The 17,578-nt window shown below is 39.3% G+C and overlaps 1 protein-coding gene across 9 annotated transcripts in view; it reads right to left on the reverse strand.

Moving 5' to 3' along the window:
• The window catches only part of CPLANE1 (ciliogenesis and planar polarity effector complex subunit 1), a 127,405-nt gene that overhangs the window by 22,582 nt on the left and 87,245 nt on the right, over window positions 1-17,578 (reverse strand). For 7 of the 9 annotated variants that reach the window (XM_040495591.1, XM_040495600.1, XM_040495586.1 and 4 more), the window contains 7 exons: window positions 14,362-14,466; window positions 11,525-11,596; window positions 10,176-10,285; window positions 9,621-9,816; window positions 9,010-9,159; window positions 3,748-4,001; window positions 215-299 (listed from right to left, as the gene is read on the reverse strand). In XM_040495591.1, the coding sequence (XP_040351525.1) occupies window positions 215-299; window positions 3,748-4,001; window positions 9,010-9,159; window positions 9,621-9,816; window positions 10,176-10,285; window positions 11,525-11,596; window positions 14,362-14,466 (972 nt within the window). The remainder of the gene's footprint in view (window positions 1-214; window positions 300-3,747; window positions 4,002-9,009; window positions 9,160-9,620; window positions 9,817-10,175; window positions 10,286-11,524; window positions 11,597-14,361; window positions 14,467-17,578) is intronic. The other 2 variants (XM_040495577.1, XM_040495571.1) reach the window with 2 other exon arrangements.

Raw genomic sequence — 17,578 nt, forward strand, 5'->3', positions numbered from 1 at the left:
CACTCTAGGAGTTTACAGCACTGGCTTCTCAGGAAAAAATGGCATGGGTAGGAGCCAATCACATGATCACAAAAATACCTAATCTAACAATTAGGGGACTGATGGCTTCAGCTCACAAATGAAAACTGTCCCCAATTCTGGCACTCCCAAGGGCAATGCTTCCCCTTTCAGAGCAAGGTCAGCCCCCCCCCCTCCCCCCACCACACACACAAACCTTCTGAAATACCAGTGGCTTTTGAAACAGATGTTTTTTCAGATTCAAGACCAGAGGACAATTCAATATGGTCTAAGGATGCACCCTGTAGAAAAACACATACAGAAAAATAACTTGAAAATTTTAGTTTGATAATTTCACGACATTGTTAAATAATTTTATGTACATTTTAAATATTAAGGGAACAAGTGAAAGAAATGGGATTCCATCCAGTAAGAGCTAAATGGTGGGGACAGATAAAGAGAAGGACATTTTTATCTATTTGTAGTCTAAATGATTTAACCTTTCCTAAGGAAAACAACATCACATAATTTTAGACTGGGGAGGAATGTTAATTACCACTTAGACAAAACCTTCATTTTACAGATGAGAGAAGAGGGCCCAAAGAAATTGAGTGACTTTCTTAGTGGCAGAATATGGATCTCAACCTAGGTCTTCAAAGCCCCTAGTCAGCACTTGTGCAAAAGTATCCCTCTGCCTCTTCCAGGCTTACAGTCTGTTCTATTAATTAAAATACACAAGTCAAAACCTCTGTATTTATGTGTACATTACAACAGGATGAGAATATTTTAAAACAATATGCCCAACGTTTCATTTAAATTAGTACTAGCTCCTTGAAAGTAGTCACCTTAGCAGACTAAATACTTTTGGAGTTTGAGCAACCTCTCTTCCTTTGAAATTGTCTCCCAAGCTTGTGCTACAATTATTATTAACTGTTCTGGTGATAAGTCTTTATTATCTAAATGTGATTTTATTACTGTCAGAATCTAAAACTGAGAGAGCAAAGATAGCCTTAAATAAACATTCATCAAATGCCTGACATGTGCCAAGCAAAAGGCACAATCCCTGTCCTCCAATGTTAAAAAAGGCTTGGGCCGAGAGGGGAGCGGTTACAGAATTTTTAGGAACTTTTTCAAAATACATGTGTGTGATCTGCACCCTTCCCCTTGCCAAGCCACTGCCCCTTCCTCTGTCCATACCCTACCACCCCAGATTCAGTAGGCCTGCCATGTATATTTTGAAAAAGATCACGACTTACACATCTGTCCTTTTATGTAATGGATCCAGATATGTGGAAATTCCTTCTCGAAACTCTTCCTTTGGCTTGCTTTCTCCTGAGTCTCTTACTACCTCAGAATGCTCCTTCTCAAGCTTTGTGGTTGAATCTTCATCTTTAAAAGTTTGTGCACCCACAAAATTGTGCCCTTTATCCTCTTTTACTCCTCATTCAGTGTACTCTCTCTGGGTGAATGCCCTATTATGATTCGAACTTCCTCCTAAGGACTCTAAAATCTGTACCATCAACCCAAATCTAGCTCCTAAGCTCCAGAAGCATATATCCAACTGCCTACTAATCTCACAGCACCTCAAATTTAACATGTTTCTGACTGAAATCACTGTGCCTCCCTCTTCCCAAAACACACATACTACTTCTTCCCTAGTTTGGAAAATGACTCCAGGCTCAAAATCTGGACACCGTTGTGATCTTTCTATTCTTCACCTTCCCACAACCGATCACCCTCTGAGTCCTGCAACATCCTTCCCTTCATCCTCAATGCTAAAGTTCAGGTTATTGTTACTTCTTGGCTTGGTATTCAGTGGATCTCAAACATCAGTCAGTAAACCCAGTATAGAGCTAACTACAAAAATTACAGAGCTAGCTACATAAGAATCATTTTTGAAGCTTACTAATAACACAAATTCCTGGGTCCCACCCTAGGATTACTTAAAATCAGAATCTCAGGGGTATGAGACCATAAGTTTGCAATTCTAACAAGTTCCCCAAGATGACTCTAATGAGTCAGTTTAGAACCACTGTGACCCAACTGATCTCCCTGTTCTCAGTCTTATCCTCTCCAATCTCCTCTCCACACTGCTGCCAGAGTATCTGATCATATCATTTCACTGCTTAAAATTCTTCAATGGTTTCCTACTGCCTATTTATGGGATAAAATCCTAATCACTTGACATGGAAAACAATACTTTCCATCATGCCTTAGCTGCCCCTACCTACCTCTACTGCCAGATGTCTTAAAAGCCAGTACCATCAACCTCTACCTCACAATGTCCCATCAGCCTTTCCTTATCTCACTGATGAATATCAATTCATTATCAGCTCAAGAGTAAGCTCTACAGAGCCTTCTCTGATGCCACCCCTTCACTCACTCACTTCTCTAGTCACAACAGGTCGTGTGTCCAATACTGTTCTCGCTGCACCCTGTTCATACGCATATACTGGAGCATACATGTGTCTTCCTTTGTTAGATTCTAAGCTGCTTGAGAGTAGTGACTATGTATGCCTTGTTTATCTTTCCATTCCCACAACTTAGCACATGGCCCAGCATATAGCAGAAGCTCAATGTTTACTGAAGCAACAAACTCTTGGACTCTGGAGCAAGCCAGGATTAAGACTAGATTCAAGGCTAAGTAACATATTTGACTTTAGATATGCTTAATATACTAGGACATAAAGCAACTTTGAAAGTGATTCCTTGAAATAAGGAGTTCCAAAGATGACTCTGAAACTTAACACTCATTTTGAAGTGATATATTTAAGTCTGGGTTAAAAAAACAAAAAGGAAAACAACCAAATAAACATCATAATAATGTTACTTAATAGTAGCCCTACCTCGTATTTTTTCAGTGTAATTTCACATGTGTTTAATCTTAACTTTTTAATATGTGTTAAAGGTTTGAATTAAAGAAATACTATAAACCTAATAAATACATCTTTTAAAATCTCAACCTGCTAGCAACCTGGAATATTTGTTAGGTAAGTCAGTGATGGAATTCTTATCCTGCAGACCAATTTGCATTTCCCAATACAAGGCTTTTACACACTCAAAATATTTTTACTGTTAGTTCCTTAATCTTTATTTGATGTGAATTTTACTTCCTAAAAAAAAAGTTTGTGCAAAATAATTAATTCATGTTTAAGACTTCCTTTCTATTTGTCTAACTACCATGATAATACACATAAATAATCTCTTTCTCATGAGTATTTTTTAAAGATACAGAAACCATCTAAGGACTACTATTCCCATTGTATAAAATATTTAAAAGAAACCGAGAATTCCAAATATAAAGACAACAATATTTGTAAAGTTAAAAAAAAATCTTGCTGAAGAAAATGATAATTAAGGGCAGGGTTCATTTAAAACCACATTCTTGTTTTCTAATTCAACTATTTCTTTTCATGGTAGGAAGCACTGGTTCACTTCTTAAAAGTTTAAGGCAGTGGTTCTCAACTGGGGGTGATTTTGCCACCCAAAGAACATTTGGCAACATCTGAAGACATTGTTATTATTATTATGCTACTAAACATCCTACAATGCACAGGACAGCCTCCTACAACAAAGAGTTATCTGGCCCAAATGTCAGTCATGCTGAGGTTGAGAAACCTAATTTCAAAAAATAAATAAATTAATTAATTAATTTCCCATTATTTTGAAAAATCAAATGTCCAAACTTACATCACACCAAACTCTAATAACTCAGTAACCAACAAATAGCTAAAATAAAAGACAGTCTACCTTATCACAATGTCGATCTAGCACTTTTTGTCTGGGGCAATCCCGTTCTATGTTTTCAGCAATGTTCTCTATTGCTAACAGTTGTTCATCAATTTTCTGAAGCTTAGAGGTAAGATGCTCTAGCCGGCGAGCTGCAGAGCTCTGTGCGGGACGAGCCGCAGAGACATCCCGCAGTAGCTCCCATAGCAGATACTCCTCTGCGGCAGATGACTTTGAGCTCTGCTCTTTGAATCGGCAATCTGGCTTCAGCATATCTAAATAATAATAAAGGTAATATCAGAATTGATTACAATTAAGGGAGAAGTAGATGCTGATGATCTAATTTTTTTGAAGACCTCAGTTTAAGTCAACAAAATATTCCTTCAGAAATTTTCTAACACTTCAGCTTCCTGACTTCTGAGAGTTGTCTGTTGTGAAATAAGAATATGTAACAGTATTACTATTACCATAGGACTCCATATACAAGGCAGTTTGAATGTTACTTTTACCCTCTGCTTCATCAAAAAGCAACTTTATTTAATATTCTTGACTTTTTAAAAACTCTACTTGAAAACCAACAATGTCACACAGTAAAAGCCAGGCCTGCTGTGGGCCATTACCAACTCTACATGGGATCTCAGGCTAACACCAAACCTCCCAAGACCAATATCAAAGCCAATGACTCTCCCTTACTCTTCAAGTCAATTGATTCTTGTCCCAAATTTGAAACACTTTTTTAAATGCATCCTTTTTCTGGCTTCTGGGTCTCTTCCTCCCCTTACTGGTCTTCCATCTTAGTTGTCTTCTTGTTCTTCTCTTCTGCACCTGCCCCTCTGACCCATCAGTATTTCCAGGGTGCCAATCTCTGCTCACTTTTCTTCTCACCCTGCCCACTCTCCCTGGGTGATGTCACTGATGCACAGGTGACTCTCAAATTCACATGGCACCTTTGTGAGCTCCAGCCCTGTGTCCTGGATATCTCATTTAGGTTGTCCCAAAGCACAGCAATTGAAACTCTGCCCCTCCAACCTGCTCCCTCTTCCTGATTCCCCAGGTTGGTGAACAGCACTATCATTCACCCAGGTTCCTAAACCACAGGCCTGAGAGTCATTCAAGCTTCTTCTCTTTCCTTCAGATCTAAAGTAACACCGAATATTGAGGATTACCAACCAAAATCTCCATTCCTACTACCACTGCTTAGGTGAAGCTTTCACAATAGATAGACGCCAATTAGTATCTCTATTTTGCCCTCATGTAGTCCATCTTCCACACATATTTTTTTTTTAATTTTTTATTTGAGAGAGAGAGAATGCAAGTGGGGGAGAGGGGCAGGGGGGGAGAGAGAGAGAGAATCTCTTTTTTTTTTTTTTTTAGTTTATTTATTCATTTTCAGAGAAAGAGAGAGTACAATGTGTGCACAAGCAGGGAAGCACAGAGAGAGTAAGAGAGAGAATCCTAAGCAGGATCCACTCTGTCAGAGCAGAATCTGACCCAGGGCTTGATCTCACGAACCATGAGATTATGACCCAAACCAAGATCAGGAGTCAAATGCTCAACTGACTGAGCCACCCAGGTGCCCCCCCTCTCAAGATCTTTTAAAAGACAAATCTGATATTGTTCCTTTCTCACCTCAAAGTCTTCAGCGTTTCTCTAATGCCTTCATCTTAAAAGTCCAAATGCCTGTGAGGACAATGACATTCAGTCTTTCCTCTGCCCCCCTCTCCAGCTCATCTCTTGCTGTTTCTTAAACAAGCAAACTGCTCTACTGCCTCTAAACCAAATGAACTTCAATTTTCTCAATCTCTGCAGGCTTCATCAAACTTCCAAGTCATTGCACAACCTATTCTCTCAGTCTGTATGCCTTTTGTCTCACCAAGTCCTACCTTCCTTTAAGATTCCATTTAGGCATCTCTCCTCTCAATAGTCCAGTCCTCCCTGGAGACGGATTACACACTGTATTCCCCAAGAATCTCATCCATACCACCTTGACAGCACTTACCATGCTGTGTCATAATCATCTCCTTCTCTGCCTTCCTTTCCTCCTATAGGTGAGCCCACAGGCAGAGAACCTGGTAGTACTCTCTTCTTCAGCCCTGATATCTGGCCCCTGTCTTAGTGTTTATTGAATAGTCACTCAAATGAGGATTATGATGCCTGTCCTACCTAACTCAAAGAGGTTTGTGAGGATCAAATTATGCAACAAAACACTCTGAAAAATGTGAATCACTAAATACATGGAATCACTAAATATATAAATATATAGTGCTTATTATCTCCCAGCCCCAGTCTAGCGTGAAGCTTCCAATGAGAAGATAATGGTAAATTCCAATGCTGGAATGGTGGTTGTATTATCTTCCCCTGTTTTGGCCTTACTTTTTTTTTTTTATAAGGAATCTCTACACCTAACGTGAGGCTCAAACTCATGAACCTGAGATTCAAGAGTTGCATGCTCTTCTGACTGATCCAGTCAGGCACCCCTGGCCTTACCTTTTTTAGCTTGACTCACAGTACTTTACCATCTATCCTTCCTGTTTCTCAGCAGCCTGAAGTGTCTCCCTTAGTCACTCTCAGGAAAGAATTTCATATACAAACTTCACATAGAAAATGTAGCAAAAGAACCAGACATGCTCAAAATCCAGAATGGCCTACATACATAATGAAACATAGCTTCCCTTTCTCTGGAGAATCTGCTCCACTTCCACTGACTAATAGCAAAAATCTAGGAGGGTTAAATACTGAGTTCCACTGACACTGAAATGTTCTCCCTCTGTCCATCCAGCAAAGCTCTGCTTGCTATTAATAGCTGAAAGCATTCCTTTTGGAGATGGTTTCTAAAATAGGAAGCTGCTGTCATTCAAAATGGTGAGCAAGTATCACTAAAAGCAGAAATTATTATTTGTTTTGCTTGTTTTAAATACTTAGGGACCCTGTCCTTCCTTCTGCCAGCCTTTTGCTATAATACAAATCCCACTCAACTCTATTGTATAACTATATTCTGAATCTTTAAAAAAAAATTTTTTTTTTAATGTTTATTTACTTGTGAGAGAGAAAGACAGACAAAGTGTGACCAGGGGGTGGTGGTGGTGGCGGGGGGGGTGGGGGGGTGGAGAGAGGAAGACACAGAATCTGAAGCTGGTTCCAGGCTCTGAGCTGTCAGCACAGAGCCCGACGTGGGCTCGAACTCACGAACAGTGAGATCGTGACCTGAGCCGAAGTCAGATGCTTAACCGACTGAGCCACCCAGGCGCCCCTATTTCTGAATCTTTAAAGTATGTTATATAAATACCATGATGGAATTTATTTTCAAAATATAAAACTCTTCCTTTTCATTGGCATTTTAAAGTTGCTTGATTTAATAAGGGGAGAAGGGTCCGCTGACATATTTTTATAACCAGATCCAGAGAATGATCTTCCACAAGGTGGAACAGACTTGATCTCACTGATGAAGGAAATTAACCTGTAGTTTGTAAGTAATTTGAAATGCTGGCTGAGCACAGTCAGGGATCACAGGGAGATGGGTGTGGTTCCAGTTGATGGGTGTGAAAATGAAGGGAAACTAATTAAGTAGCCCACAGGTATTTGGCTGGATGTAACCCACATGACAACCCTATGAGGTTGTATCTCACAGTGATACAAGTAAGGATCAGATAAAGTTAATTTACTTGCAAAAAGTATCCAAACTCTGAAGTGACAGAGCTGGGACCAAAAACCAGGTCTGTTCTATTTGAATCTAAAAGTTAACCTCTGGGGTGCCTGGGTGGCTCAGTCGGTTAAGCGTCTGACTTTAGCTCAGGTCATGAGGTCACACTTCATGGATTCGAGCTCTGAGCCTGTTTCAGATTCTGTGTTTCCCTCTTTCTCTCTCTCTGCCCCTTCCCCATTTGTGCTGTTTCTCGCTCTCTCTCTCAAAAATAAATACTTTTTTTTAATTAAAAAAATAAAAGTCAAGCTCTTTTCACTTCCCCACACACTTCCCCAGCCTGAAAGATGGTTAGCTTCATACATTCTCCCTCCACTACCCATGCACCAAACAGCCCCAAGACAGGAGAGACAAAGGGCAAAGCCTTCAAAATCTGAAATGCTAGCACTTACTGGTACACACAGCTGTAACACACATGCCCCAACACATCCTAAGGTGAGGTTTCCCTGCCACCCATCCTTCCTCAAATCTCCTGAGTGCACATTGTCGATACACAATTAGCAGGCAGGGCTGGACTCTGCCCCCCAAGCATCTGACAACCATAAGGCTGGATCCACTCCTCCCAACAGCTGTGGAACCCAGAAGAGAGACTGAGCTTCTATTGCAGGAAGTCTGATTGCATATTAAGATTATTCTAATCATCTACTGGATGTAATAACTTTAGGTTTTGGAGAAATATTCTTATAAATCTTACAAATATTTAACAATAATACAACTTGGTTTATAACTATAAACTGAATGTTTTATTAGTAATATTTTATGGTTGGCTACATACTTGTGTATTTTCTTTGTGCTATTCTAGAATCTCCCACCTTTTTAAAGTTTATTTTTGACGAATGGGTGGGGGGGAGAAAGAAAGAAGAGCACGTGCACGTGTTCAGGGAAGGGGTAGAGAGAGAGGGAGAGAGAGAGAATCCCAAGCAGGCTCTGCACTGTCAGCCCCAATTCGGGGCTCGATCTCACGAACCATGAGATCATGACCTGAGCTAAAATCAAGTGTCAGAGGCTTAAGTGAGCTGCCTCTCCTACCTTTTTAAACATGAGAATTCCTTTTAAACACCAAAGCACTCATGACATCCCACAGGATATTTATTTTAGCCTCCTTACTTAAGAAAAGACATATGTGGGGGCGCCTGGGTGGCTCAGTTGGTTACGCATCCGGCTTCAGCTCAGGTCATGATCTCACAGTCCATGAGTTCGAGCCCCGCGTCGGGCTCTGTGCTGACAGCGCAGAGCCTGCAGCCTGCTTCGGATTCTGTGTCTCCCTCTCTCTCTTCCCCTCCCCTGCTCATGCTCTGACTCTTTCTGTCTCAAAAATAAATAAAAACATTAAAAAAAATTAAAAAAAAAAAAAAAAGAAAAGACATATGTGGAAACAGAGCTGTAGTCTCCTTGCAAAACACCCATGAGTCCCAGCCTTGGAACCATGACTCTACCTCATTTACCTATCTGCCCCCACTCTCCTTACCAAGGGAAACGCCTTTTCCTGGCTTCTTTTGCAATTACCAAGTTTTAGAGCTTATCTCTATACAACAGTAATTTAGAGAAGGGGGAGAATCATGTTCTACAGGTAGAGCATTCACCTGTGTCCTGCTGTATTTCTGACGGTATAGGTGAGGCGATAGCAGGCTCCTCCTCTTCTGAAATTGCTGCCCTCCAGCTTCTTCCATCTAGACAGGATGGAGACACTTTTGCAGGTTTAAAAAATACATCTGTGGTGGAAGTGGCAGACTCTATCAAGAACATGAAAAGCAGGGGCGCCTGGGTGGCACAGTCGGTTAAGCGTCCGACTTCAGCCAGGTCACAATCTCGCGGTCCGTGAGTTCGAGCCCCGCGTCAGGCTCTGGGGCTGATGGCTCAGAGCCTGGAGCCTGTTTCCCATTCTGTGTCTCCCTCTCTCTCTGCCCCTCCCCTGTTCATGCTCTGTCTCTCTCTATCCCAAAAATAAATAAACGTTGAAAAAAAAATTAAAAAAAAAAAAAGAATATGAAAAGCATACAAAGATTGATTCTAACCTTCTAAATAAGGTATTTAAGAGACGAGTAGAACATTTCTAGATGTGAATATAAACATCCAGAAGTATAGTAGGTTTCCAAGAGGAGTGCTAAGAGACCTAAGAAGGGGGAATGAGGCTATACTGAAGAATTTTCCAAAATGTTTTTAACCTACTTAAAAAGCAAGAAAAAATTATTACCTTCACTCTTAAAACTGTGCAGGGGGACAGCATTTGTAACTGAAGCTGCCATATAATGTAACTCTGCAGAAGATGGGACTTCCAGATGATCACTTTGCTGCCTGAGAATATTATCATCTGAAGGCTCTTCTCTGACAGGAAATTCCTGTAGATCATCAGCTTTAATGTCAACAACATTTATGTAAGTGTGTCCAACCTGAACCAAAACACATAAAATCAAAGAGAGTTATATTCTTTTTACTCTATAGAGCCACTCTGAACCCTCCTCCCCTGTAAAAAAAAAAAAAAAAAAAAAAAAAGTTTAATCCTAAACAAGAGGAGCTTATATGAATTTAACTTAGGGAAAGCTGCAGGAAGTAGGTGTTATGGTCTTAGCTTACAATACTTTGGGGCATAATTTCTAAATCTTAATTTTTTTATCTTTTCAACAAAGTAGCAGATGAGATTTTAGCCTCATTTCATCTATACAAATGAATAATGCAGATGACCATAATAAATTTTAGCACAAAGGTATTATTATAACCTCTGAACAAAGCACAATACCAAATTTAGTACCGGATCAGATGGTGAAGGTGACAAAGGTTTCTCTGATATTTCAGTGGAAAGTTTGAGATTTAAATATACATCTGGTGCGAACACTTCAGGAACATTCAAAGGCTCATGTTCTGGAAATTAAGAAAAGAATCACCAGGAATATTTAAAAAATCTACAAATAACTCCAAGTCATTAGCATTGTAACAAGTAAGCAACAAACAACGTAAAATATTTTTGTTAAAGATCTAAGCAGGGGGCACCTTGCTGGCTCAGTCAGTGGAGTATGTGGCTCCTGATCTCAGGGTTGTGAGTTTGGCCCCAGGTTGGATATAGAGATTACTTAAAAATAAAGTCTTAAAAAAAAAAAATCAAAGTAGAAGCTTCACAGGTATAAATAAATTTATTCTATCCTAAGGGCAATTTACTCTGGAGTAATTAATAATTAAATGCAGATTGATTAGTGCTTTTTTCATATGAATGATTCACAAGAATAATAAAGTGTCTAAGTAATGTCAAGAAAATGCTGTAATTTCCTATTTCCATTTCAGATATATTAAGTCATGGTTTTTTTTGGAGACTTCAAGAAAATCAGTTTAGGAAATTAACCCATAACTAATTTGTTTTTTTATGCTCAACACTGTTTCTTATTATTTGTTTGTTTTAACAGCTTTATTGGGATATAATTCACATCCTTTAAAAGGGCACAATTCACAATTCAGTAGTTTCTAGTATATTCACAGAGGCCCTGGCCAAATTTTACCCCTTAAAATGTTTAACATTGAAATTTTACAAATGTCACTAGCTTCTTTTCAAAAGTACAATAAAGAAGCCTGCCACAGTAGGTTAGCAAATGGTCTAACTCTGTGCCTTCTGTCGTAGGACTATAATTTTACTTCCTAGGGACCCTGCAGCACAAGTAGGGGTGGGGCAAAGGGAGAGGGAGTGAGAAAATCTTAAGCAGACTCCCCACCTAGCACAGAGCCCAACCTGGGACTCATTCTCAGGATCATGAAATCATGACCTGAGCCAAAACCAAGAGTCAGACACTAAACCAACTGAGCCACCCAGGTGCCCCCTAGCATCTTATTTTTAACAGAACATTACTTTCAAAATTCCTATGTAAAACATAACTTCTCATTTTATTGAATACTAGAAACTTGGTACCAAGGCTTAAATTTAAACCATATGACAACCAAAAACCTAGAAAAAAGGAAAGTGAAAATACTTAAATTATCATTCTATCTCTATGGATTCAATTGACTGATTTTATTCCTGTTTTTATGGATGGTGGTAACTCTTGTTTTGGCATCACAAAAACATAATCTTTAAGTAGCAATGCTATTAGCAGAAAAAAAAAGAAAAAATCACACCTGATATGGAAGAAATGATTTGTTCATTTTTACAACATTCAGAAACAACTTCTTGAGAAGCAGCTTTTTTATCTTGTAGTCAATGAGGAGATTTGAAGTGAAAAGAAAAAAACCAGAAAAAAATTAACAAACAAAAATTAAATACATGAACGCAGATTTTTAGATATCATGTATTAAAGGTAGTAGACAGCTTATGAATTTAGTTTTTAAAAATTAACGATAATTTCAGATTTTATTATTATTTACCCTGGGCCTGATACCTGCATAAGAGACTTCTAGCAAACAGGTTGCCAGCTTTAGAAGACTACATAGCAACAAACTACCTTCAAGGCTTTCGCAAAGGCTTTAACTTTTAAGAATGTTTCCCAAGTGTGTATTCACCATTTGCATCAAAAAATATCTTCTAGGGGCGCCTGGGTGGCGCAGTCGGTTAAGCGTCCGACTTCAGCCAGGTCACGATCTCACGGTCCGTGAGTTCGAGCCCCGCGTCGGGCTCTGGGCTGATGGCTCAGAGCCTGGAGCCTGTTTCCGATTCTGTGTCTCCCTCTCTCTCTGCCCCTCCCCCGTTCATGCTCTGTCTCTCTCTGTCCCAAAAAATAAATAAACGTTGAAAAAAAAAAATCTGGAAAGGAAAAGACAAAGAGACTTAAAAAAAAAAAATATCTTCTACATGCTCAACCTCATTCAGATAGAAAGAAAAACTAAATAGTAAGATGCATTTTCATGACCTGTCAGATGAGTAAAGATAAAAGAGCTAAATCAACATGATGACAAAAAAAAAAAAAAAAGAAAAGAAAAACCTCTCATATATGAGAAGATACTCACTGAGGCATTATTTATAGGAGAAAAATACAAGAAACCGCCTAATACATTCAACAATAAAGAATTAGTTAGGGGCATCTGGGTGGCTCAGTTGGTTAAGCATCCAACTTTGGCTCAGGTCATGATCTCTCAGTCTGTGAGCTGGAGCTCTGTGTCAGGCTCTATGCTGACAGCTCAGAGCCTGGAACCTGCTTCGGATTCTGTGTCTCCCTCTCTCTCTGCCCCTCCCCCACTCACAATCTCTGTCTCTCTCTCTCTCTCAAAAATAAATAAACATTAAAAAAAGTTTTAAAGAATTAGTTAAATATTTTATGACACAGCTGGAAGAAGGAATATGTTTACAAAGTACTTTTTCATGACATAAATGTTTGGCATAAGCAGACATCAAAGTGAAAAGCAAAGGATCCAAAATATAGGTAACTTCTGTTATCCAAATCTAATCCATTCTAAAAAAATGTGCCGCATAGTCAAATACCAGGAAACTTTTTAAATGGGGGAGAAAAAGGTGTTCCAGCCTATCCAATACTGCCAAACATTAGTAAACACTTCTTAAACATTTAAATAACTATCCATCAAAGATTACTAAATATAAGGCATTTTGAACATCACTTCTTAACTAATGTTCATTTAATCCATTAGTTTGTGTGCAATATGCAATAACACCATATCTGATAGAATACAGATGTTATACTTCAAACATATAGTATATGCTATAATGTAAGTAAATATATAGTATAACACAAATAAATACTATAAGTATATGCTACAGTGCATATACTATATACATATATATATATACACTATGTATGTTTGAACTATAATGTAGATAAATACTGAGTAATATATTAAAGAGACTGAGTAGAGAGTGTCCAAAGGTATCTGGGTAAAAGACAAACACTGGGACCCACAAAGGGTTAAATTCTCAGGGAAGATAGTAATAATATTTGGAAGATGAGAGTTCAGACACAGAGGGAGGACACCTGTACTATCTACTGTACCAAACTATGTAAAATGTGCAACAGAAGACTGAAAGAAAAATCATCAAAATGTTACTTCTAAGTGGCATGATTACAGTTACTTTCATCCTCTACATAACTTGCTACATTATCCAAATATTCTATAATGATCATATATTATTTTGAAACCATATCAATAAATATTATTTTATAATAACTTAAATTAGAGGTTTAAAAAAGCATTTGCAAGGTTCTAAACACAGTTAAGAGCAACTGTTTCCCACATATCATAGAAAAGAATTGCGACAGCACAAAGGTCAGCACTTACACTAATGAGGAAGTTTGTCAGGCAAAATTCCAAATAATAGGTCCTTCAACTTTTCTTTCCTCTGTTCTTGGACATAGTTACGTATGCCCTTCCCACAGCAAATCCAACCTAGTTCTCTTCCTGACTCAGCTTCACCAGCCACAGCCCCAGGTCTCTCAGTCTTAGGCACGAAATCCCAGTGGAGGCAATTAATGGCGTAGAGAACCCAAATTCAAAACATTGTCTCTACTGATTTAGGATGTAGTCCACGGTATTTTGAACAAAAATTTCTATTGTGTATTACTTAAGTTACCATAAATTCATGTGAAATTTTAAAGTTTAAAATTTGTCAGGGCGCCTGGGCAGCTCAGTCGGTTAAGCATCTGACTTCAGCTCAGGTCATGATCCCACAGTTTCATGAGTTGAGCCCTGCATCGGGCTCTGTGCTGACAGCTCAGCCTGGAGCCTGCTTCAGATTCTGTGCCCCTCTCTTGCTCTGCCCCTCCCCTGCTCATGCCCTGTCTCTCTCTCTCTCTCTCTCTCTCTCTCAAGAATAAACATTAAAATATTTTTTTAAGTTTAAAATTTGTAAAGTATACACCAGGGTTGAAGACAAGAACCTGGGATGAGTAACTACTATCACATCACTTAAAATTCACTTTAAATCATTGTTTTGAAGAAAAAAATCTAGACATATGCAATGTTGCAAAAAATATATGAATTTTAAAAATTAAAGTAAAATAGCATTTTACCTGGGTCTGTATTTGTACTTGCATCCTGACATTCTACAGCTTTCTTTCTTACACAGGCCATGAAATGCAATCCAGCTGAAGTTTTAATATCATTTTGTAGCATTTCTTAAACATATCAAAACATTGAAAGCAATCATTGAGAAGCCAACATATCCAAAAGCAGAGAACCTAACTCAAAGGAGGTGAGGTATGAGGTGCCCAGATGTTATCAAAATTGACTTTTTAAAAAAATTTTTAATGTTTATTTATTTTTGAGAGACAGAGCATGAGTGGGGAAGGAGGGGCAGAGAGAGACACACAGAATTCGAAGCAGGCTCCAGGCTCTGAGCTGTCACCACAGAGCCCAACGTGGGGCTCAAACTCATGAACTGATCATGACCTGAGTCAAAGTCTGAAGCTTAACTGACTGAGCCACCGAGGCGCCCCTAATATGGATGTTTTGAATGAGGTGGTGCCTACGTTAACTCTCAAAGGCAGCTCAGTGAATTCAAAACCAAAACTGTGGAGGATTCTGTATGTCTAGTCTAGAAACCTAGATGTTCTTCTGGCTGATGAGGATCTAGTAGAAAATGTTATGCAAGAAAATGATATGGTCAGATTGATTTTCTAGAAAAACCACCCCAGCCAGTGTGTGGACCGTAGATTGGAGTGTAAAAGTGAAGACAATCAGATAGATGAAGGCACTGAAATAGTTCAAATAAGAACCTCTAGCAATGGTGAGGAGTGGGGGCCAGAGGACACATTTACAAATTACAAAGGAGGTAAAGGGGCACCTGGGTGGCTCAGTCAGTTAAGCATCCAACTCTTGACCACAGCTCAGGTCATGATCTCACAGTTTGTATATTTGAGCCCCAAATCGGGCTCTGTGCGGTCAGCTTGGGATTCTGTCTCCCTCTCTTTCTGCCCCTCCCCTGCTTGCTCTCTCTCTGTCTCTCTCTCAAAATAAATAAAAATAAACTTAAAAAGAAGGAAGTAAAATAGGGAAGACCTGCTCATTGACTGGATGAGAAGGCAAGGGAAGACGGAATTCAGATAGCCAATGTTTTGGGGTTGAGTTGGTAGTGACACAAATGAAGATGGAGAATTAGGAGAACAAACCAGTTGGTGGTGAGGGACAACAAGTTGAGACTGTATATGCTGCACTTGAGTTAATTTCCACCTAAGTGGAGAAGTTCAGCAGCAAGCAGAATCAAAATCCAAACTCTATTATGGGAGTTTGGGTTTAGATGTGGATTTTCCTGGGAGATCATCCAGGAAGACAAAGTAGAATAAGAGATTATCAGTGTGTCTGGGTGGCTCAGTCAGCTAAGCCACCGACTTCAGCTCAGGTCATATCTCATAGCCTGTAAGTTCGAGCCCCAGGTCAGGCTCTGTGCTGATAGCTCGGAGCCTGGAGTGTGCTTCAGATTCTGTGTCTCCCTCTTTCTCTGCCCCTCCCCTGCTCACACTCTCTCTCTGTCTCTCAAAAATAAACATTAAAAAAAAATTTAAGAAAAAAAAAAGAATAAGAGATTATCAATTATGGCACATGGTAGTATAATAAACATACATATAGGGGCACCTGGGTGGCTCAGTTGGTTAAGCGTCCTGACTCTTGATATCAGCTCAGGTCTTGATCTCAGGGTCATGAGTTCAAGCCCCACATTGGGCTCCGTGCTAGGTGCAGAGCCCACTTAATACACACACACACACACACACACACACACAGTCTTCATCCTTGGTTCTAAGCATGAAGTTCCTTAAGTCTTTGGAATTTCTTGAGTAATAGGAGTGTCTGTCATTATATCTGAGTTTATGCTAATTAAGTGACTCGTTAGGCCCCTAGATAGCTTCAGGATAGGTGCTGGTCACTAAAGGGCCAAAGCACATGGTTAGAGGGTTAGAACTATAATCAACCCCACCACACCCCTACCTCTGGGGAGGGGAGAGCAGCTGGAGATGTAGTTCAATCACCAATGGTTAACGATATAATCAATCATGCCTTTACAATGAAACTTCAATAAAAATCCTGAAACAATGAGGCTAAGGGGGCTTCTGGATTGACGAGCAAGGGGATGTGCTGGAAGAGTGGTATATCCAGGGAGGATATGAAAGCTCTGTGCCTTCAGTCCCTATACCTTCCTTTATGCATCTCTTCCATTTGGCTATTCCTGAATTGTATCCTTTATAAAAAAACTGTAATCCTTAAGTAAAGCATTTCTCTAAGTTCCTGAATCACTGTAGCAAATTAGTAAACTTGGAGGGTGAGTCATGGCAATACCTGAATTTGTAGTTGCCTGGACAAAAATGCAGGTGTATAGGGACCCGTTTGTAGCTGATAGCTTGAATTGGTCAGTCTTTTGGGACTGAGCCACTAATCTGTGACATCTGTGTTAACTCTGGGTTATTGTCAGACTTGACGTGAATTATAGGACACCAGCTGGTGTCAGAGAAGTAGAGAATTATTGTTGTTTGAAATACACACAACACACATCCATGGGAATACTATGCAGTCATTAAAAATGGCATTGTAGAGGGGAGCCTGGGTGGTTCGGTAGGTTAAGCATCTAACTCTTGATTTTGGCTCAGGTCGTGATCTCACAGTTCGTGAGATCAAGCCCCATGTCGGTTTCTTTGTTGACAGCACGGAGCCTATTTGGATTCTCTCTCTCCTCTCTTTCTGCTCTTCCCCTGCTTGCGTGCGCTTACTCTCTCTCAAAATAAATAAACTTAAAATGATATTGTAGAATATCTAATATAAAAAACGTATATAAATAAAATGTATACATATGTATATATGTATTTACAGATATATATGAGTAAGGACATTCAAAAAATAAACCCTGGGGGAATATTAACACTGGCTATCTCTAAACAGAAAAATTATGAGACAGGCACCTGGGTGGCTCAGTCGGTTAAGTGTCTGACTTCAGCTCAGGTCATGATCTCAGTTTGTGGATTCAGGTCCCATATGGGGCTCTGTACTGACAGTGTGGAACCTGCTTGGGATCCTGTCTCTCTGTCTCTCCCCCTCTCTCTCTTTTTCTCTCTCTCAAAATAAATAAATAAACTTTTTAAAAATGTATGGGAGATTTGGGGGGGGGTAGATTTTAATGTTCTTCCTATTCCTATTTGTATTTTCTCAATTTTCTTCAGTGAACAAGTATTACCTTCACAAAGCCGAAAGAAAGAAAGAAAGAAAGAAAGAAAGAAAGAAAGAAAGAAAGAAAGAAAGAAA

This window comes from Herpailurus yagouaroundi, unplaced genomic scaffold, assembly GCF_014898765.1.
Source record: "Herpailurus yagouaroundi ecotype Mexico unplaced genomic scaffold, PumYag 29, whole genome shotgun sequence".
Lineage (NCBI taxonomy): Eukaryota > Metazoa > Chordata > Mammalia > Carnivora > Felidae > Herpailurus > Herpailurus yagouaroundi.